General features: G+C 55.1%; 1 protein-coding gene across 1 annotated transcript in view; it reads right to left on the bottom strand.

Moving 5' to 3' along the window:
- Positions 1–215: 215 nt before the first annotated feature.
- FAM221B (family with sequence similarity 221 member B) overlaps positions 216–23,275 on the bottom strand; it is a gene marked incomplete at its 5' end in the record, with an annotated part of 82,670 nt that continues 59,610 nt past the window's right edge. The window contains 3 exons of the mRNA XM_075585090.1: positions 216–777; positions 16,981–17,100; positions 19,512–19,715. Coding sequence (XP_075441205.1) covers positions 584–777; positions 16,981–17,100; positions 19,512–19,715 — 518 coding nt within the window. The remainder of the gene's footprint in view (positions 778–16,980; positions 17,101–19,511; positions 19,716–23,275) is intronic.

The following is a 23,275-nucleotide window of genomic DNA, read 5'->3' as shown; positions in this document are numbered from 1 at the left end:
CCAGAGGAAAACTGCGCTGTGTATCTCTGTCCCAGAGGAGACCTGCACTGTGTATCTCTGTCCCAGAGGAAACCTGCGCTGTGTATCTCTGTCCTAGAGGTGACCTGCACTTTGAAGACATTGTTGGTCTGTGTTGTGTTTGTGGCCCGGGTGGAATTGCACTCATGGTGATCATCGTGCTTATTTTCAGCTGAACCTTTTCACTACATCACACGTTATTGTATTTTGAAATATCTCGTAAACATACCATGTTTAATGTGCTCTAACTCACTGACGAGTACAATAACGAGAGATACATCCGTTCTGGTGACACGCAGTCACAGTTGGGCAGGTCACTGACGGATGGACACAATGCCTAGTGGCTCTCATGCTTTTATTCGGTCCTGTGCTCAGGGGGTGTCTGATGTCTCATTCCCCCGGGTGGTGGGAGGGTGGAGCGGCGTTCCCTCTGGGTGGTGGGAGGGGGAGAGGGGCGTTCCCTCCGGGTGGTGGGAGGGGAGGGGGGCGTTTCCTCTGGGTGGTGGGAGGGGGAGAGGGGCGTTCCCTCCGGGTGGTGGGAGGGGAGGGGGTGTTCCCTTCGGCCCTAACTGCTCTTCCCATTCTTTTTGTGAGTCATGTTGCAGGGACCAAGAGAGGGGCGAGGCACAGGGTGTGAGCTGGGGGGGAGTGCTTGCCGACCCCCATATTGGGACAAATCTTCACATGGGTCCTCCTCGCAGCCCCTCAGCGCTGCGTTCTGCAAGTGGGGCATCTCCGTGAAGGGCATGTAGTCTTCCCCTGGGGACAGAGAGGAACAGAGCAGCTCATCAGCTGGCAGGAGGGTAAATGCCTTACTACTCCTGTGCCAGGAGGCAGAGCGGGAAGTCACATTAACGGGCAGGCTGTGGGGTAGAGACAGGACGGCTTTGTGCAAGTTCAGGTATCGGGAAAATAACCAGCTGACAACATATTTGTGAATATCTGAATTTATTGTAACTATGGGGAATATTTGGGGATTTTCACAAGAAATTGTAAAATTAAGTCAACGATGGCTAATTTGTGATACATCTGTAAATCAACAAATACAAAAGCTGCAAATATCCGGCATGAGAGCAACTATTGCTAATATTTAGAGGATAACTGGGGTTTGGGAATGTGGGGCAAATGTGTTGGTTTTATATAAATAGCCTGAAAATGGTTCATTTTTAATATCTGTGAATGAACAGATATCCTCCTTTTCTTCATTTCAAAAAGGTATTCGATATCTGAAGGAACTGTTAGGGAGAGAGCTGAGACAGGATGTCACTACTTGTATATTTCTATCCCCATCACCTCATCTCATTCTCTCTATCTCGCTTCTCCCCTTCTCCATCTCCATCTCCATCTACCCCTCGCTTCTAGAGAAACCTGCACTCTACTAACCTACCAGCTTTTGATTCCGCTTTACGCTCCTCCCTCTCCTCTCTCAGTTCTGCTTCAGACCCTGACAACTTGGTCAGGAACTACAACTCTGCCTTATCCTCCTCTCTTGATATACATGCCCCGCTTTCTCTCTGCCGCCCTCGCCCTTCTAACCCTAGACCCTGGCTAAATTCCCACACTCGCATGCTGCGTTCCTCCACTCGTTCCTCTGAACGCCTCTGGAGTAAATCTCAGACTCTTGCAGACTTCCTTCACTACAAATTTATGCTATCCTGTTTCAACTCGGCCCTCTCTCAGGCTAAACAAGCCTACTTTACTTCATTAATCAACACACAAGTCTAACCCACGCCGACTCTTCTCTGTCTTTGACTCTCTACTCAAACCACCCTCAGCTGCCTCTTCTTCCTCCATTTCTCCTCAGGACTTTGCTGACTATTTCAAGGAAAAGGTGGAATCCATTTGTCAGAACATCCCCTGTGTTTCCTCCTCCCATCCCACACCTCTTCCTAACTCTCCTCCTGCCTTCCTTGACAATTTTCCGCTGTCACAGAGTAGGATGTATCACTACTGATCTCCTCTTCTCTCTCTACCACTTGCCCTCTTGACCCCATTCCCTCCATCTCCTAACATCTTGTTCCTACTATAACCCCTATGCTCACACACATATTTAACACCTCCCTCTACTCTGGTACCTTTCCCTCCTCCTTGAAACATGCAACCGTTACACCATTACTCAAAAACAGCAAGCTTGACCCTACCTGTCTTTCTAACTATCGACCTGTCTCCCTCCTGCCTTTTGCCTCCAAACTCCTTGAACGTCTTGTTTTCTCTCGCTTGCTCCACTTTCTCAACACCCATTCTCTCCTAGACACTCTACAATCTGGCTTCCGCACTGCTCACTCGACTGAAACAGCCCTCACTAAAATAACTAATGACCTCCATGCTGCCAAAGACAGAGGTCATTACACTCTGCTCATATTGCTTGACCTCGGGTTTAAATATCACCTCTATGCTGACGACACACAAATTTACTTTTCAACACTCGACCAAACTTTCTGAATGTCTCTCTGCGATATCATCTTGGATGGCCCTCCGCTGACTTAAATTTAACATGTCAAAAACAGAACTCCTTATACTGCTGCGGCCGAGTTTATTCGAGCATTTGCCCGTTCTCGGCCGCAGCAGTAACCTGGCACGCACCGGAGGGTGCCGGGCGCGCGCCGAAGCAGCGGAGGAGCGCCCTCCGATCGGGGCTTTCTTCCTCCCGCTGCCGGGTCCCCCGGAACCCCCTGCCACTGTCCCCCACATCGCGGGACACCAGGGCTCCCTCGGGGAGCCCTGGACGCGCGTGCAGGGGGCGCAGGCACCCGATGACGCGTGACCGCGCATCGGTGACGCGCGGCACGCCGAGGGGATGCCACTAGCAAGCCGGGAAATCTCCCGGCTTGCGGAACCGGCCGCACTTCAATAAAACGTGTCGCCAGTGTACTTCCTCCCAAACCTGGCCTCACTACCTCCTTCCACATTACTGTTGGAACTACGATCATACACCCAGTAGCCCAAGCACGCTGCCTAGGGGTCACACTCTACTTCTCTCTCACATTTGCCCCTCACATTCAAAACATTTCTAAAACCTGTCGCTTTTTCCTCCGCAATATAACAAAGATACGCCCTTTCCTCTGTTGCTCGACTGCTAAAACTCTGACTCAGGCCCTCATTCTCTCCCGTCTTGATTACTGTAACCTCCTGCTGTCCGGCCTTCCTGCCTCTCACCTGTCTCCCCTACAATCTATCCTAAATGCTGCTGCCAGAATCACTCTACTCTTTCCTAGATCTGTCTCAGCAGCTCCCCTCATGAAATCCCTCTCCTGGCTTCCGATCAAATCCCGCATCTCACACTCCATTCTTCTCCTCACTTTTAAAGCTTTACACTCTTCTGCCCTGTGACAGGGTGAATGAACGTCACCAGCCATATACCTGGCAAACCTATGTTTAGGCTTGCAGTGCAGCAGTGACGAGGTTAAGTTTCAGTTGAGAAGGGCTGCTTAATTAGTCTGACCCCAGCTGCATAATCAAGTGTGTTTTAAAACCCCCAGGCTGTACACACATGTAGGCTAGCTGGTCAGGAGACAGGACTGAAATACTGAAGAGATTACTGCTATAAGGTCTGTTTTTCAAAGTACATTTGTGTTGAACTGTCTGTCTCCTTCATGCTGAAGAGAAGCTGCCTTGTTTCCTATGCTGAAGAGAAGCTATTTTGTTTTTGTCTGCTGAAGAGAAGCTATTTTGTTTTTGTATGCTGAAGAGAAGCTATTTTGTTTTGTGTGCTGTATGTTTTTAAGGCTCAATAAATAAGCCTTATCAAGAGAACCCACGTGTGTGGTTGCATGTACCCTGCAACATATGGTGTCAGAAGTGCCGGAATTTTGAGGGGCCCCTGCAGTTGAAGGGCCACACACACACACAAAAATGAGAAAAATGGAAGAACTTTTAAAAGAAATCTACGTAAGTACCAGCACTCACTGTCTAATAGCTAAATGATGAAAACAGTTGTAATGCAGAATAAACATTTAATAATAAAACGAACCAGAAATAAATCAAATGTGTTTGCAGAAACCAGTATCACAAATGGGCATGTCACAAAGTGAGGGGTGGGGGGGGGGGGGGGGAAGGAAAAAACATGAAACACAAGGAATATACAAAAAAAACGGAGAACGGCAAGTATGCCCCCCTAGCATACTTGCCGTTCTCCGTTTTTTGTGTATATTCCTTGTGTTTCATGTTTTCTCCCCTTTTCCGAAGATTTAACCGAACTCTAAAAGGGATGCTGCGAAAATTTGTAGATTCAGAGAAGAGAGCCTGGGATGAACTTCTCCCTTTTCTGCTGTTTGCAGTGCGGGAAGTTCCCCAGGCCTCTACGGGATTCTCTCCATTTGAATTGCTCTATGACCGCCAACCCCGGGGTATCTTAGACCTTCTAAAGGAGTCCTGGGAGGAACAGCAGTCCCCTTCTAAGAATACCCTGCAATATGTACTAGACCTTAGGAAGCGCCTAGATGTGGTCGGCCATTTTGCCAGGGAGAATCTTAGATCAGCCCAGGACAGTCAGGAGAGACATTACAATCAGAATGCTCGTATGAGAGTGTTTCACCCGGGAGACCAGGTGATGTTATTGTTACCCAGTTGTGAGAGTAAACTCCTGGCCAAATGGCAGGGCCCATTCGAAGTACTCCGCTGCACGGGTGATGTGGATTATGAGATCGCTCAACCAGGGTCCAGGAAGGGTAAACAAATTTACCATGTGAACTTGCTGAAACCCTGGAAGATGCAGCGGTCTCTATTCATCCACCCGGTGGAGGAGGAAACGGACTTGGGTCCTCAGCCCCCACGGGAGAACATCGTGGGTGATGATAAAATCCCAATGGGTAGACAGTTGTCCTCTGAACAAAAAGGGGACTTGTTAGAAATAATTACACAATTCCATGATGTTTTTTCTGAATTGCCAGGGCAAACTAATTTAATTTCAAATGTGATCGAGACAGCACCGGGGTAAAGGTACGTTCCCGTCCTTATAGGTTGCCTGAAAGTCGTAGGGCTCTGGTAGAGAAGGAGGTACAAGAAATGTTACACTTAGGAGTGATTGAGGAATCATGCAGTGAGTGGTGTAGTCCAGTAGTTATGGTCCCTAAACTCGATGGGAAGGTAAGATTTTGTGTGGACCTCCGAAAGGTCAATGCGGTATCCAAATTTGACACATATCCGATGCCAAGGGTGGACGAGTTAATTGACGCCCTTGGTAGCAAGGAATATATATCCACGCTGGACTTAACAAAAGGATACTGGCAAATACCCATAGAGGAAAAGTCCAAGTGCAAAACAGCCTTTGCCACTCCCATGGGTTTATACCAGTTTGTGACAATGCCATTTGGACTGCATGGAGCCCCAGCCACATTTCAGAGACTCATGGATAAGGTGCTGAGACCCCATAGGGCTTATGCCACAGCCTACCTAGATGACATTGTCATTTATAGTAAACACTGGCGGGCCAATCTAAATAGGCTGAAAGCGGTCCTCAAATCTCTAAGAGAGACAGGGCTCACAGCCAACCCTAAGAAATGTGCCTTGGGTAAGGCGGAAACCAAATACTTAGGGTATGCAGTGGGAGGTGTAAAAGTAAGGCCACTAGCCGACAAGGTAGTTGCCCTGAAAGAAGTTCCGACCCCCCAAACAAAAACGCAGGTACGCTCAATGCTGGGTTTGGCAGGGTACTATCGGCGGTTCATCCCCAACTACTCGGAAGTTGCAGCCCCATTAACAGACCTCACAAAAAAGTGTGCCCCTACACAAGTGGTATGGTCAAGGGAGTGTCAGAGAGCCTTTGAGGACATAAAAAGGTGTCTATCAGAGGGTCTCATCCTTAGAAGCCCAGACTTCAATAGGCCTTTTGTAGTACAAACCGATGCATCAGAGATAGGGCTAGGGGCAGTGCTGTCACAACAGTTTTAGGGAGTGGAACATCCAATCCTTTTTCTGAGTAGGAAATTGTTCCAGAGGGAAAAAAACTACTCAGTGATTGAGAAGGAGTGCCTCGCAGTAAAGTGGGCAATCGAGGCTTTGAGGCATTACCTGGCAGGAGTCCATTTTAAACTGGTGATGGATCATGCTCCACTGAAGTGGTTAAATAGTATGAAGGATTCCAATGCTAGGTTGACCAGGAGGTATATGGCCCTCCAACCCTTCTCATTTGAGATTCAGCACAGGCCTAAAAAAGAAAATGCAAATGCTGACTTCTTTTCTAGAGAAGGGGTGGATGGTCGGGCTTCAGCCGTGCATAGCCCCAGCCACACACTAACTGGGGAGGAATGTGACAGGGTGAATGAACGTCACCAGCCATATACCTGGCAAACCTATGTTTATGCTTGCAGTGCAGCAGTGACGAGGTTACGTTTCAGTGGAGAAGGGCTGTTTAATTAGTCTGACCCCAGCTGCATCAAGTGTGTTTTAAAACCCCCAGGCTGTACACACATGAAAGCTAGCTGGTCAGGAGTCAGGACTGAAATACTGAAGAGATTACTGCTATAGGTCTGTTTTTCAAAGTACATTTGTGATGAACTGTCTGTGTCCTGCATGCGGAAGAGAAGCTGCCTTGTTTCCTATGCTGAAGAGAAGCTATTTTGTTTTTGTCTGCTGAAGAGAAGCTATTTTGTTTTTGTATGCTGAAGAGAAGCTATTTTGTTTTGTGTGCTGTATGTTTTTAAGGCTCAATAAATAAGCCTTATCAAGAGAACCCACGTGTGTGGTTGCATGTACCCTGCAACATGCCCCTACTTACATCTCATCCCTAATTTCTCGCTATGCAGCATCCCGATTCTTGCATTCTGCTCAAGCATGTCTTCTTTCTACCCCCTTTGTAATTAAAGCCCTCTCCCGCCTTAAACCTTTCTCACTGACTGCCCCACACCTCTGGAATGCCCTTCCCCTCAGTACTTGACTAGCACCCTCTCTATCCACCTTTAAGACCCACCTTAAGACACACTTGCTTAAAGAAGCATATGAATTGCACTGTGAATATTCTGAACACATGATACATAAAGCTTGGTCCCCTGCAGACGCACTTACCAGAACTCCCTCCTACTGTCTCTGTACGTTCTCCCTACCTACCAATTAGACTGTAAGCTCCTCGGGGCAGGGACTCCTCTTCCTAAATGTTACGTTTGTCTGAAGCTACTGTGACGCGCTATGTACATTAATGGTGCTATATAAATAAAGACATACAATGCAATACATACAATGCAATACATACAATGCAAGACATGCAATGCAAGACATGCAATGCAAGACATGCAATGCAAGACATGCAATGCAAGACATGCAATGCAAGACATGCAATGCAAGACATGCAATGCAAGACATGCAATGCAAGACATGCAATGCAATACAATGCAATACATGCAATGCAATACATGCAATGCAATACATGCAATGCAATACATGCAATGCAATACATGCAATGCAATACAATTCCAAGAATCCGCTGCTTTATTTACACACACAATTATATCAAGAGTGTCTCTCTTGTCCGTAAATGCTGCTTAAAATAAAGGCAGGTACAGTATGCAGGTACAGTATGCAGGTACAGTATGCAGGTATGTATGTAACCAGGTCCCCTGATGGCTACTATTCCACCCTTGGGCTGGCAGTAAGCCCTGGTACAATCAGGTTGCCAATAATTGATATGGGGTTTTCCCCCTCCGAGGAGCTGCACTTGAGTGACAGCGGGAGGCGGTGACATCAGGTCTGGGCAGGACCAATCATGAGCCAGACCTGGTGCCCTCCTCCTGGCAGTACTTAAGCGCAGGAACCCCGTAAATTTAGAAGTGCCTCTACCCACTTGAGAGGGGCAGGTCACACATCCCAGAGCCTGACTATTGGGCATACTTGGGTCCTCTTCCCTCCGGGGGAGAGTGAGTGTGGATCATACCTCTGCCCCTGCTAGGGAGGTAGGGAAGAGCTAGGGTGGCTGCGGGTGCCCTTGGCCTGTAGTGAAGGTCCAGGGACCATCTCCAGTGATAGCTGTGAGACTGCATCGGGTAGAACCCTGCCTAGCAACTGCGCTGTACAGAAGAGACAATAAACTGTTCCTGTTGTTATATACCTCCTGCCTGCAGCGTGACCTTACTGGGGAGAGGTAATCGTTCTACCGTGGGAGATCACCTTCAGTTCCCTGGAGCCTACGGCAGATGGAGGCGCTGCTCTGCTAATGAATATGTAGGGTATTAACCCCAGAAGCCTAGTCCTGTGTCCCCACTACCACTGGTGGATGACTCAGCCCTCCTGCTACCAGCAGGTATCATGCACCATACACCGTAGTAATGGCCAAATCTCCCACCGGGTGGGGGAAACACCGGTACTTTTGGAGGCGCTGCTGAGATCATCAGGAAAGGCTTTCAGCAGAACAAGGCTGGAAGTAACAAGGTACGCTTCCAGAGCAAGTGCTACAGCAAGAGGGAGGCTAGGTATAGTGCACAGGGGGAGCGCAAAAGAGAAAAGAACCATCAGTCAATATTCCAAAGCTTTATAAATTTACTCAAAATAACAATATCACATAAAATACATGAATTAATAAAAAATATCACATAGGATCTGTAAACCCACACAGTCTATGCACAATGATGAATTCTCAATTCAAAACCCACATAACTACAACTAGGTAAGTACAGGGTGCTGAGGATGGTATTACTGCTTACATATGAAGGAGAACACCCCCAGTGCTAGACTGCTGGGTATCCGCAGCAGGTTGGGCTTCCATCGTCACGTTCGCTCCCCGCTGCGTGATGACGTCACCTCTACGCGTTTCGCGTCATATGACGCTTCTTCAGGAGGTACGGGTGGTTCTTTTCTCTTTTGCGCTTCCTTTTTGGGTATATGTTCCGGTTTGACCCCGCTGATCACGGGAGAGTGGGAGCAGCAGAGGGATAAAGACATCTTTTTATGGATACAAATGGAATCTTGGGACTGCGGATACTATTTCTTTTTATAGTGTCCAGGGGGATATCGCTCCCTGCAAGGAGCTATGACCTAGACGGCCCTATCAGGTGAATGGTCTAGGGACAAGATGGCTATAGCTGTTCTAAGTCACCCTGAGGCGGGTAGTCGGGATGCCTAAAAGGGGTGCTCAGGTTAACTGAGTCCCAGAGACCTCTGGAGAGTGTTCGCGATGCTGGCAGCCAATAGGAGGCGGCACCCGGTACTGATAGGGAGTATCTTAGGAGGAGTGCCTGAAGTACAAGGTGTCTAGACCCCTCGGTTGGAAGAAGCCCAGAGTACCACTAGCCAGTAGCCAGACTATGGAACCCCAGAGTGCTTGCAATGGACTGTAATCATGTGCAGCGTATCGAGATGGAACTGTGCTAGCCGGGGGTTTAACCTACTCTTGGTAGACCACAACCATGTGCTGTACAGATCCACAGGACATGGATTCCCATCAGAATTGCGTGTCCTATACAGTTAGAGAACGGACTGTGCTCAAAATGGAGGTTCCCTTGCCAGGGAATGCACCACGTGAGTTGCACAATACAAAATGGCGGTTCCCACTGAGAATGGGAACCACGTGGAAGGCTTGCAAACAGTCTGTATGCATCTTTGCAAAGTTCTGCAAGGGTGTGGCGTGAAAGCCAGGACCCCACCCAAGCGATTTGACTGGCTCAGCCCGGAGTCAGAGTCACGCCCCATCTATGCTAATGGTTGCCCCTTCTCTAATCTCCACCAGAGGGAGGGGACATGCTGGTAGCCAATGCCTGAAGACTTGGGAGAACAAGGGAAGTCTTGGAAGCAGCGGACCGCACCCTCAGTTCTTCTGTTTGTGAGTGAAAGGAGTGACCATGTCGAAGGAGATTGAGTTTACCCACTATCAACTACCAGGATGACTCCTGGTGGTAAAGGTTGGAGGGAAGAGGTATCTGAATTGCCTTTGCCCCAAATGCGACTTCCCAGGGAGCGACCTGGTCTGGGGAGCCCAGTGTGCCCGTTGCAGAGCACAATTCCTGAAGCAAACACTGCTGCGACCTATGGACTTCGGCAACAAAGATGCGACCAACCCCGCCACCTAGGGTGGTCGATGCTGCTAAAGCACCATCTACCTCAACTATGGAGGCTTCGGAGGGCCTGTGTGCCCCAGAAGAGGCACAAGGGGATTCGAGTATCCCGATGACTACAGAGCAGGCTGAAACGGTTCCAGACCCGGTCCCCGCAGAGGAACCAGAGATGGTCGGTGAGCCAGAACAAGCCCAAGAGATGCCGGGTAAGGTGACTGCCTGGGGTGATGAGGCACCGTTGTTCTCAGAGGCGCAACAGCGGCAAATTCAAAGATGCTCTGTACTGAATAGACGCGAGCCGGCTTCAAAGATTTTGAGTCAGAACATTTTCCAAGTCCTGCTTTATGAGACGTAGCGGTCGCGGCTGGCATTGCATGTCGAAATCAGTACCAGGACTTTCGTGAGTACCTCCCCGGTTATTGGAAAGGGCTCCTACAGAGGTCATTTTTGTGAATTTCGTTTAAAGGAGAAGTTTATTCGTTAGCCCCGTTCCCAGTAAGTGTGTTAACTGTGCAAATTGTCTGTCTTTTCCTGAAATAAATTACAATTTATTTTACCTCCTTGCTTTGCTCAATCAATGATCCCGGTACAAAAAGGTGTTGATAAACCTGGTTGTGACGGTAGGGCTTAGCCAGCCTTCATTAATAAAGGTGGAGCCCGGCTGGCTGCCCCTGAAACCGTATGGCAAGGGCTGAAAGTGTCAGCTCTTGGGTCTAATATTGTACCTTACTGTGTTGCCCTGTAATTTTGGGGATGCGGGGAGTGAGGGTCGGGTGATGGGTGGGGATGCGGGGAGTAAGGGTCGGGTGATGGGCGGGGAGTAAGGGTCGGGTGATGGGTGGGGATGCGGGGAGTGAGGGTCAGGTGATGGGTGGGGATGCGGGGAGTAAGGGTCGGGTGATGGGCGGGGAGTAAGGGTCGGGTGATGGGTGGGGATGCGGGGAGTGAGGGTCGGATGATGGGTGGGGATGCGGGGAGTAAGGGTCGGGTGATGGGTGGGGATGCGGGGAATGAGGGTCAGGTGATGGGTGGGGATGCGGGGAGTGAGGATCGGGTGATGGGTGGGTATGCCGGGAGTGAGCGTCGGGTGATGGGTGGTGAGTGAGGGTCGGGTGATGGCTGGGGATGCGGGGAGTGAGGGTCGGGTGATGGGTGGGGATGCGGGGAGTGAGGGTCGGGTGATGGGTGGGGATGCAGGGAGTGAGGGTTGGGTGATGGGTGGGGATGCGGGGAGTGAGGTTCAGGTGATGGGTGGGGATGCGGGGAATGAGGGTCGGGTGATGGGTGGGGATGGGGGGAGTGAGGGTTGGGTGATGGGTGGGGATGGGGGGAGTGAGGGTTGGGTGATGGGTGGGGATGCAGGGAATGAGGGTTGGGTGATGGGTGGGGATGCAGGGAATGAGGGTCGGGTGATGGGTGGGGATGCGGGGAGTGAGGGTCGGGTGATGGGTGGGGATGCGGGGAATGAGGGTCGGGTGATGGGTGGGGATGCGGGGAGTGAGGGACGGGTGATTGGGTGGGGATGCGGGGAGTGAGGGACGGGTGATTGGGTGGGGATGCGGGGAGTGAGGGTCAGCTGATGGGTGGGGATGCGGCGAGTGAGGGTCGGGTGATGGGTGGGGATGCGGGGAGTGAGGGTCGGGTGATGGGTGGGGATGCGGGGAGTGAGGGTCGGGTGATGGGTGGGGATGCGGGGAGTGAGGGTCAGGTGATGGGTGGGGATGGGGGGAGTGAGGGTTGGGTGATTGGGTGGGGATGCGGGGAGTGAGGGTCGGGTGATGGTGGGGATGCGGGGAGTGAGGGTCAGGTGATGGGTGGGGATGGGGGGAGTGAGGGATGGGTGATGGGCGGGGAGTGAGGGTCGGGTGATGGGTGGGGATGCGGGGAGTGAGGGTCAGGTGATGGGTGGGGATGGGGGGAGTGAGGGTTGGGTGATGGGTGGGGATGGGGGGAGTGAGGGTTGGGTGATGGGTGGGGATGCAGGGAATGAGGGTTGGGTGATGGGTGGGGATGCAGGGAATGAGGGTCGGGTGATGGGTGGGGATGCGGGGAGTGAGGGTCGGGTGATGGGTGGGGATGCGGGGAATGAGGGTCGGGTGATGGGTGGGGATGCGGGGAGTGAGGGACGGGTGATTGGGTGGGGATGCGGGGAGTGAGGGACGGGTGATTGGGTGGGGATGCGGGGAGTGAGGGTCAGGTGATGGGTGGGGATGCGGCGAGTGAGGGTCGGGTGATGGGTGGGGATGCGGGGAGTGAGGGTCGGGTGATGGGTGGGGATGCGGGGAGTGAGGGTCGGGTGATGGGTGGGGATGCGGGGAGTGAGGGTCAGGTGATGGGTGGGGATGGGGGGAGTGAGGGTTGGGTGATTGGGTGGGGATGCGGGGAGTGAGGGTCGGGTGATGGTGGGGATGCGGGGAGTGAGGGTCGGGTGATGGGTGGGGATGCAGGGAGTGAGGGTCGGATGATGGGTGGGGATGCGGGGAGTGAGGTTCAGGTGATGGGTGGGGAGTGAGGGTCGGGTGATTGGGTGGGGATGCGGGGAGTGAGGGTCAGGTGATGGGTGGGGATGGGGGGAGTGAGGGTTGGGTGATGGGTGGGGATGCGGGGAGTGAGGGTCGGATGATGGGTGGGGATGCGGGGAGTGAGGTTCAGGTGATGGGTGGGGATGCGGGGAGTGAGGGTCGGGTGATGGGTGGGGATGTGGGGAGTGAGGGTCGGGTGATTGGGTGGGGGTGCGGGGAGTGAGGGTCAGGTGATGGGTGGGGATGCGGCGAGTGAGGGTCGGGTGATGGGTAGGGATGCGGGGAGTGAGGGTCGGGTGATGGGTGGGGATGCGGGGAGTGAGGGTCGGGTGATGGTGGGGATGCGGCGAGTGAGGGTCGGGTGATGGGTAGGGATGCGGGGAGTGAGGGTCGGGTGATGGGTAGGGATGCGGGGAGTGAGGGTCGGGTGATGGGTAGGGATGCGGGGAGTGAGGGTCGGGTGATGGGTGGGGATGCGGGGAGTGAGGGTCAGGTGATGGGTGGGGATGCGGCGAGTGAGGGTCGGGTGATGGGTAGGGATGCGGGGAGTGAGGGTCGGGTGATGGGTGGGGAGTGAGGATCGGGTGATGGGTGGGGATGCAGGGAGTGAGGGTCGGGTGATGGGTAGGGATGCGGGGAATGAGGGTCGGGTGATGGGTGGGGAGTGAGGGTCGGGTGATGGGTGGGGATGCGGGGAGTAAGGGTCGGGTGATGGGCGGGGAGTGAGGGTCGGGTGATGGGTGGGGATGCAGGGAGTGAGGGTTGGGTGATGGGTGGGGATGCGGGGAGTGAGGGTCAGATGATGGGTGGGGATGCGGCGAGTGAGGGTCGGGTGATGGGTAGGGATGCGGGGAATGAGGGTCGGGTGATAGGTGGGGATGCGGGGAGTGAGGGTCGGGTGATGGGTGGGGATGCGGGGAGTGAGGGTCGGGTGATGGGTGGGGATGCGGGGAATGAGGGTCGGGTGATGGGTGGGGATGCGGGGAGTAAGGGTCGGGTGATGGGTGGGGATGCGGGGAGTGAGGGTCAGGTGATGGGTGGGGATGCGGCGAGTGAGGGTCGGGTGATGGGTGGGGAGTGAGGGTCGGGTGATTGGGTGGGGATGCGGGGAGTGAGGGTCGGGTGATGGGTGGGGATGCGGGGAGTGAGGGTCAGGTGATGGGTAGGGATGCGGGGAGTGAGGGTCGGGTGATGGGTGGGGATGCGGGGAGTGAGGGTCAGGTGATGGGTGGTGAGTGAGTGTCGGGTGATGGCTGGGTATGCGGGGAGTGAGGGTCGGGTGATGGGTGGGGATGCGGGGAGTGAGGGTCGGGTGATGGTGGGGATGGGGGGAGTGAGGGTCGGGTGATGGGTGGGGATGCGGCGAGTGAGGGTCGGGTGATGGGTGGGGATGCGGGGAGTGAGGGTCGGGTGATGGGTGGTGAGTGAGTGTCGGGTGATGGCTGGGTATGCAGGGAGTGAGGGTCGGGTGATGGTGGGGAAGCGGGGAGTGAGGGTCGGGTGATGGGTGGGTATGCCGGGAGTGAGGGTCAGGTGATGGGTGGTGAGTGAGTGTCGGGTGATGGCTGGGTATGCAGGGAGTGAGGGTCGGGTGATGGTGGGGAAGCGGGGAGTGAGGATCGGGTGATGGGTGGGTATGCCGGGAGTGAGCGTCGGGTGATGGGTGGTGAGTGAGGGTCGGGTGATGGGTGGGGATGCAGGGAGTGAGGGTCGGGTGATGGGTGGGGATGCGGGGAATGAGGGACGGGTGATGGGTGGGGATGCGGGGAGTGAGGGACGGGTGATGGGTGGGGATGCGGGGAGTGAGGGTCGGGTGATAGGTGGGGATGCGGGGAGTGAGGGTTGGGTGATGGGTGGGGATGCGGGGAATGAGGGTCGGGTGATGGGTGGGGATGCGGGGAGTGAGGTTCAGGTGATGGGTGGGGATGCGGGGAGTGAGGGTCGGGTGATGGGTGGGGATGCAGGGAGTGAGGGTCGGGTGATGGGTGGGGATGCGGGGAGTGAGGGTCGGGTGATGGGTGGGGATGGGGGGAGTGAGGGTCGGGTGATGGGTGGGGATGCGGGGAATGAGGGTCGGGTGATGGGTGGGGATGGGGGGAGTGAGGTTCAGGTGATGGGTGGGGATGCGGGGAGTGAGGGTCGGGTGATTGGGTGGGGATGGGGGGAGTGAGGGTCGGGTGATGGGTGGGGATGCAGGGAGTGAGGGTCGGGTGATGGGTGGGGATGGGGGGAGTGAGGGTCGGGTGATGGGTGGAGATGCGGGGAGTGAGGGTCAGGTGATGGGTGGGGATGCGGGGAATGAGGGTCGGGTGATGGGTGGGGATGCGGGGAGTGAGGGTCGGGTGATGGGTGGGGATGCGGGGAGTGAGGGACGGGTGATGGGTGGGGTGGATACAGGGAGTGAGTGTTGGGTTATGGGCGGGTGTGAGGGTTGGGTGACAGATGTGGGGAGGGGAGTCGGGTGATGGGTGGGGAGTGAGGGTCGGGTGATTGGGTGGGGATGTGGGGAGCGGGTGTCATGTGACGGTTGGGGAATCGGAGAGTGAGGGTTGGGTGATGGGTGGGGATGCGGGGAGTGAGGGTCGGATGATGGGTGGGGATGCGGGGAGTGAGGGTCGGGTGATGGGTGGGGGTGCAGGGAGTGAGGGTCGGGTGATGGGTGGAGATGCGGGGAGTGAGGGTCGGGTGATGGGTGGGGATGCAGGGAGTGAGGGTCGGGTGATGGGTGGGGATGCAGGGAGTGAGGGTCGGGTGATGGGTGGGGATGTGGGGAGTGAGGGTCGGGTGATGGATGGGGATGGGGGGAGTGAGGGTCGGGTGATGGGTGGAGATGCGGGGAGTGAGGGTCGGGTGATTGGGTGGGGATGTGGGGAATGAGGGTTGGGTGATGGGTGGGGATGCAGGGAGTGAGGGTCGGGTGATGGGTGGGGATGCAGGGAGTAAGGGTCGGGTGATGGGTGGGGATGCGGGGAGTGAGGGTCGGGTGATGGGTGGGGATGTGGGGAGTGAGGGTCGGGTGATTGGGTGGGGATGCGGGGAATGAGGGTTGGGTGATGGGTGGGGATGTGGGGAGTGAGGGTCGGGTGATGGGTGGGGATGCGGGGAGTGAGGGTCGGGTGATTGGGTGGGGATGCGGGGAGTGAGGGTCGGGTGATGGGTGGGGAGTGAGGGTCGGGTGATTGGGTGGGGATGCGGGGAATGAGGGTCGGGTGATGGGTGGGGATGCGGGGAATGAGGGTCGGGTGATGGGTGGGGAGTGAGGGTCGGGTGATTGGGTGGGGATGCGGGGAATGAGGGTCGGGTGATGGGTGGGGATGCGGGGAGTGAGGGTCGGGTGATGGGTGGGGATGCGGGGAGTGAGGGTCGGGTGATGAGTGGGGAGTGAGGGTCGGGTGATTGGGTGGGGATGCGGGGAATGAGGGTCGGGTGATGGGTGGGGATGCGGGGAGTGAGGGTCGGGTGATGGGTGGGGGTGCGGGGAGTGAGGGTCGGGTGATGGGTGGGGATGCGGGGAGTGAGGGTCGGGTGATGGGTGGGGTGGATACAGGGAGTGAGTGTTGGGTTATGGGCGGGTGTGAGGGTTGGGTGACAGATGTGGGGAGGGGAGTCGGGTGATGGGTGGGGAGTGAGGGTCGGGTGATTGGGTGGGGATGTGGGGAGCGGGTGTCATGTGACGGTTGGGGAATCGGAGAGTGAGGGTCGGGTGATGGGTGGGGATGCGGGGAGTGAGGGTCGGGTGATGGGTGGGGATGCGGGGAGTGAGGGTCGGGTGATGGGTGGAGATGCAGGGAGTGAGGGTCGGGTGATGGGTGGGGATGCGGGGAGTGAGGGTCGGGTGATTGGGTGGGGATGCGGGGAGTGAGGGTCAGGTGATGGGTGGGGAGTGAGGGTCGGGTGATTGGGTGGGGATGCGGGGAATGAGGGTCGGGTGATGGGTGGGGAGTGAGGGTCGGGTGATTGGGTGGGGATGCGGGGAATGAGGGTCGGGTGATGGGTGGGGATGCGGGGAGTGAGGGTCGGGTGATGGGTGGGAGATGCGGGGAGTGAGGGTCGGGTGATGAGTGGGGAGTGAGGGTCGGGTGATTGGGTGGGGATGCGGGGAATGAGGGTCGGGTGATGGGTGGGGATGCGGGGAGTGAGGGTCGGGTGATAGGTGGGGATGCGGGGAGTGAGGGTCGGGTGATGGGTGGGGATGCGGGGAGTGAGGGTCGGGTGATGGGTGGGGATGCGGGGAGTGAGGGTCGGGTGATGGGTGGGGATGCGGGGAATGAGGGTCGGGTGATGGGTGGGGATGCGGGGAGTGAGGGTCGGGTGATTGGGTGGGGATGCGGGGAGTGAGGGACGGGTGATAGGTGGGGTGGATACAGGGAGTGAGTGTTGGGTTATGGGCGGGTGTGAGGGTTGGGTGACAGATGTGGGGAGGGGAGTCGGGTGCGTGATGTAAGGGAAGTAGGGTGACTCACCGTATGGCAGGTTGCCCTGCTTCCTCAGCTCGGTGGTCTCAAAGTAAGTCTGATGAGCCTCCCACTTGCGGTCACAGGCAGCACACAGGAATCCGGACTCAAAGGAAAGACAGCGACACCCTGTGTGAGGGAGGAGAGGGAACCGGAGACTGTCACCATGCAGGCTGTATCTGGGTGTCACCTCTCACCCTGCGGGCTGTCAGGGCGTCACCTCTCACCCTGCAGGCTGTGTCACGGGGTCACCTTGTGACAGTAGGGGGTAACCAGGCTCTCAAATTAAGGTTAAGCCCGTTTTAGTTACTCCTGATCTGTGTATAAGGGTCCAGGAGAGTAACATTGTATCTTTACCATGTGTTACCTGTAATAAAAGTATTTTGTGTGTTTTTACCTTTCCGGGCGTGCCAGCGAGCAGAGATTTCCGGGTGTGCCAGCGAGCAGAGATTTCCGGGCGTGCCAGCGAGCAGGGATTGCCGGGCGTGCCAGCGAGCAGGGATTGCCGGGCGTGCCAGCGAGCAGAGATTACTGGGGGATGAGTTTCAGGGGGGTTTTGCAAAGGATCTGTTAACAGAATGTGCCCAGGAGGTCGGGGTCCAGAGTTGTAGGTTCCCCTATAAATGTACCCGGGAATAATGCCCTTATTCTCGGATACATGTAGGCACATTGTCCCGGCAACACCTCCCCTTGAAAACGCAACTCACCACTAGGGTACCCTGCTTCAGCACAGCCCAGAAAGGAGAATGAGGCACAGGGATAAAATATGTATTCTTGTAACTGAGTGAATCCCTAGGGTAAGGGGGGTACCCCAGCTAGTGCCAAGGTGTCCCAGAACCTGTATTGGGTTTGTGGGTGCCCCAACCAAATATGAGCTACCCCAAAATGTATGCTGTAATAAAGTATGACTTATGGTGTTTTTTTACATGTACTATAAGGCGCTATGCAGCCAGCCTGGGCGTATGGTTAAGGTGCCAGCTAGTCTGCATAGAATTCATAGATGAAAGAGGAGACGGGATGTTGAGAGGTGTCGGGGAGCTAAGTGGACGGGGCAGGGTGGAGTACTGGGTCCGGAAAACAGAAACCTCTTTCCCTATTTGCCAGAACATATGTTCCGCCCACAGGGCGTACCGAGCCGGCTCAACACGCCCCAGCATCTGACAGCAGCCAGATGAGTCCCGCTCTGATTGGCTGATGGGACATGTTCCTACGCTCTGAGTGGCTGAAAGGCTGTGTCCATGTTAACACATATGTAGCCCTGTGTGGTTTGGGGCTATATTTCTACCCTCCTCCTGGCAGTAATCCCTGTGTAAAGGCAGGTTTGCCAGGAGTTATCATGGGTTTCCCCCACCTCAAGCAATTGCACTGAGGAAGTGAAGGCAGGTCACCTGACTCTGTGTCCAATCAAGAGACACAGGGGCGGTGCCTGTTGAAACTACGTAGGGCATTGCACTTCCTATTTAGGAGTCAGTAAGAAATGAGGTAGCAGTAGAGTTAGGAGAAGGAGTTTGAGTAGGGAGAGTTAGAGTGTAATAGGTGGACCATATCCCTCCTACCCTGCATAGGGGATAGGGGAAGAGGTAGACCCACTTTGGGTGGCCCTAGGCCCAGAGTGGAGTCAGGGGTCATCCTAAAGGAGGACAGCTGGCTGTGATAGAGACAACAAAGAGACGGCACTTTTTCTACAAGCTCCTGCCTGAGAGTGGAGTGTATCAGGAGGAGGGGGAGACAATTCTTCTACAGGTACTCCACCCCATACTGCTGGGGGCTGAAGGAGATGGAGGCGCTGCACCAGTGAGGAGAATGGAGGCACAACCTCAGAAACCTGTCCTGTCTTCCCCCATGTCACCGCGGGAGACTCAGGGGCCCCTGTTGCTAGCAGGTACGCACCACACTGAGACATGTAGCCTGAGCTTGAGACACCCTAGGACACCCTATGTGAGATTGTGGGGGGGGGGGGGGGGGGTAAACGGGTTACACATAGGATACAGTAGTCTCTAAAAGGGGCTGCTGCAGATCAGAGTTCTCCCTCTCTCTCAGACTTATAGATAGTCTTGGGACTGGTCCAGTGAAGCGCCGCTAACGTTTCTCAGGGGCATTGAGGTACCAGGGTCTCCTGGCCAGACTGAGGTCTGGTCCCCAGGAGTAAAGTTACCTTTTCCAGGTTTTTTTCCAGTGATGTGGAGTGAACAAGGTCAGCCTGTGCTGAAGCAGGCGTCTTGCACCTAGAAAGGCCTAGTTTTACCCCCAGACCCCAGTAAGTGTGTATATTCTCTGTATTTTATATTTCTCTTATCCAAATAATTCTCATTTTATTTCACTGCCTGCGGGCTGTGTCACGGGGTCACCTCTCACCCTGCGGGCTGTGTCATGGGGTCACCTCTCACCCTGTGGGCTGTGTCACGGGGTCACCTCTCACCCTGCGGGCTGTGTCACGGGGTCACCTCTCACCCTGCGGGCTGTGTCACGGGGTCACCTCTCACCCTGCGGGCTGTGTCACGGGGTCACCTCTCACCCTGCGGGCTGTGGAATGGAATTACCTCCTATCCTGCAGCGGTGGCTGCCTTTGGGCAGGTGATCCTCATGGGAATGTTTGCAGCGACACTTCGCCCTCCAGTTCTTGGAGTCAAATCCAATCCTCCTCTTCAGCCACATCTCCCCCACCTCCTCAGGGCAGGATGGGATGAAGATGAAGGATGGGCAGCAGCAGTGCTCAGCTAGACAGCGCACACTCACTCCATGCCCTGTCAGAGAGAGAGAGAGAGAGAGAGAGAGAGGGTCAGGCTGTACCCATCACCGCAAGGGACACTGAAACAGGGGACATGTCTTGCAATCTGTCCATCCAGCCACACAGGGGACACCGTGATACAGAGAGGAGACATGTCCTGCAATCTGTCCATCCAGCCACACAGGGGACACCGTGATACAGAGAGGGGACACATCCTGCAATCTGTCCATCCAACCACACAGGGGACACCGTGATACAGAGAGGGGACACATCCTGCAATCTGTCCATCCAGCCACACAGGGGACACCGTGATACAGAGAGGGGACACATCCTGCAATCTGTCCATCCAGCCACACAGGGGACACCGTGATACCGAAGGGACATATCCTGCAATCTGTCCATCCAGCCACACAGGGGACACCGTGATACAGAGAGGGGACACATCCTGCAATCTGTCCATCCAACCACACAGGGGACACCGTGATACAGAGAGGGGACACATCCTGCAATCTGTCCATCCAGCCACACAGGGGACACCGTGATACAGAGAGGGGACATATCCTGCAATCTGTCCATCCAGCCACACAGGGGACACCGTGATACAGAGAGGGGACACATCCTGCAATCTGTCCATTCAACCACACAGGGGACACCGTGATACAGAGAGGGGACATATCGTGCAATCTATCCATCCAGCCACACAGGGGACACCGTGATACCGAGGGGACATGTCCTGCAATCTGTCCATCCAGCCACACAGGGGACACCGTGATACAGAGAGGGGACATGTCCTGCAATCTGTCCATCCAGCCACACAGGGGACACCGTGATACAGAGAGGGGACATATCCTGCAATCTGTCCATCCAGCCACACAGGGGACACCGTGATACAGAGAGGGGACATATCCTGCAATCTGTCCATCCAGCCACACGGGACACCGTGATACAGAGAGGGGACACATCCTGCAATCTGTCCATCCAGCCACACAGGGGACACCATGATACAGAGAGGGGACATATCCGGCAATCTGTCCATCCAGTCACACAGGGGACACCGTGATACAGAGAGGGGACACATCCTGCAATCTGTCCATTCAGCCACACAGGGGACACCGTGATACAGAGAGGGGACATATCCTGCAATCTGTCCATCCAGCCACACAGGGGACACCGTGATACAGAGAGGGGACATATCCTGCAATCTGTCCATCCAGCCACACAGGGGACACCGTGATACAGAGAGGGGACATATCGTGCAATCTATCCATCCAGCCACACAGGGGACACCGTGATACAGAGAGGGGACATATCCTGCAATCTGTCCATCCAGCCACACAGGGGACACCGTGATACAGAGAGGGGACATATCCTGCAATCTGTCCATCCAGCCACACAGGGGACACCGTGATACCGAGGGGACATATCCTGCAATCTGTCCATCCAGCCACACAGGGGACACCGTGATACAGAGAGGGGACACATCCTGCAATCTGTCCATCCAGCCACACAGGGGACACCGTGATACAGCGAGGGGACATATCCTGCAATCTGTCCATCCAGCCACACAGGGGACACCGTGATACAGAGAGGGGGCATATCCTGCAATCTGTCCATCCAGCCACACAGGGGACACCGTGATACAGAGAGGGGACATATCCTGCAATCTGTCCATCCAGCCACACAGGGGACACCGTGATACAGAGGGGACATATCCTGCAATCTGTCCATCCAGCCACACAGGGGACACCGTGATACAGAGAGAGGACATATCCTGCAATCTGTCCATCCAGCCACACAGGGGACACCGTGATACAGAGAGGGGACATATCCTGCAATCTGTCCATCCAGCCACACAGGGGACACCGTGATACAGAGAGGGGACATGTCCTGCAATCTGTCCATCCAGCCACACAGGGGACACCGTGATACAGAGAGGGGACATATCCTGCAATCTGTCCATCCAACCACACAGGGGACACCGTGATACAGAGAGGGGACACATCCTGCAATCTGTCCATCCAGCCACACAGGGGACACCGTGATACAGAGAGGGGACATATCCTGCAATCTGTCCATCCAGCCACACAGGGGACACCGTGATACAGAGAGGGGACACATCCTGCAATCTGTCCATCCAACCACACAGGGGACACCGTGATACAGAGAGGGGACACATCCTGCAATCTGTCCATCCAGCCACACAGGGGACACCGTGATACAGAGAGGGGACATATCCTGCAATCTGTCCATCCAGCCACACAGGGGACACCGTGATACAGAGAGGGGACACATCCTGCAATCTGTCCATTCAACCACACAGGGGACACCGTGATACAGAGAGGGGACATATCGTGCAATCTATCCATCCAGCCACACAGGGGACACCGTGATACCGAGGGGACATGTCCTGCAATCTGTCCATCCAGCCACACAGGGGACACCGTGATACAGAGAGGGGACATGTCCTGCAATCTGTCCATCCAGCCACACAGGGGACACCGTGATACAGAGAGGGGACATATCCTGCAATCTGTCCATCCAGCCACACAGGGGACACCGTGATACCGAGGGGACATGTCCTGCAATCTGTCCATCCAGCCACACAGGGGACACCGTGATACAGAGAGGGGACATGTCCTGCAATCTGTCCATCCAGCCACACAGGGGACACCGTGATACAGAGAGGGGACATATCCTGCAATCTGTCCATCCAGCCACACAGGGGACACCGTGATACAGAGAGGGGACATATCCTGCAATCTGTCCATCCAGCCACACGGGACACCGTGATACAGAGAGGGGACACATCCTGCAATCTGTCCATCCAGCCACACAGGGGACACCATGATACAGAGAGGGGACATATCCTGCAATCTGTCCATCCAGTCACACAGGGGACACCGTGATACAGAGAGGGGACACATCCTGCAATCTGTCCATCCAGCCACACAGGGGACACCGTGATACAGAGAGGGGACATATCCTGCAATCTGTCCATCCAGCCACACAGGGGACACCGTGATACAGAGAGGGGACATATCCTGCAATCTGTCCATCCAGCCACACAGGGGACACCATGATACCAAGGGGACATGTCCTGCAATCTGTCCATCCAGCCACACAGGGGACACCGTGATACAGAGAGGGGACATATCGTGCAATCTGTCCATCCAGCCACACAGGGGACACCGTGATACAGAGAGGGGACATATCCTGCAATCTGTCCATCCAGCCACACAGGGGACACCGTGATACAGAGGGGACATATCCTGCAATCTGTCCATCCAGCCACACAGGGGACACCGTGATACAGAGAGAGGACATATCCTGCAATCTGTCCATCCAGCCACACAGGGGACACCGTGATACAGAGAGGGGACATGTCCTGCAATCTGTCCATCCAGCCACACAGGGGACACCGTGATACAGAGAGGGGACATATCCTGCAATCTGTCCATCCAGCCACACAGGGGACACCGTGATACAGAGAGGGGACACATCCTGAAATCTGTCCATTCAGCCACACAGGGGACACCGTGATACAGAGAGGGGACATATCCTGCAATCTGTCCATCC

The sequence above is a fragment of the Ascaphus truei genome, unplaced genomic scaffold (genome assembly GCF_040206685.1).
Source record: "Ascaphus truei isolate aAscTru1 unplaced genomic scaffold, aAscTru1.hap1 HAP1_SCAFFOLD_926, whole genome shotgun sequence".
NCBI classification, from domain to species: domain Eukaryota; kingdom Metazoa; phylum Chordata; class Amphibia; order Anura; family Ascaphidae; genus Ascaphus; species Ascaphus truei.
The sequence above is the reverse complement of the archived record's forward strand: the minus strand, read 5'-3'. Positions and strand labels throughout refer to the sequence as shown.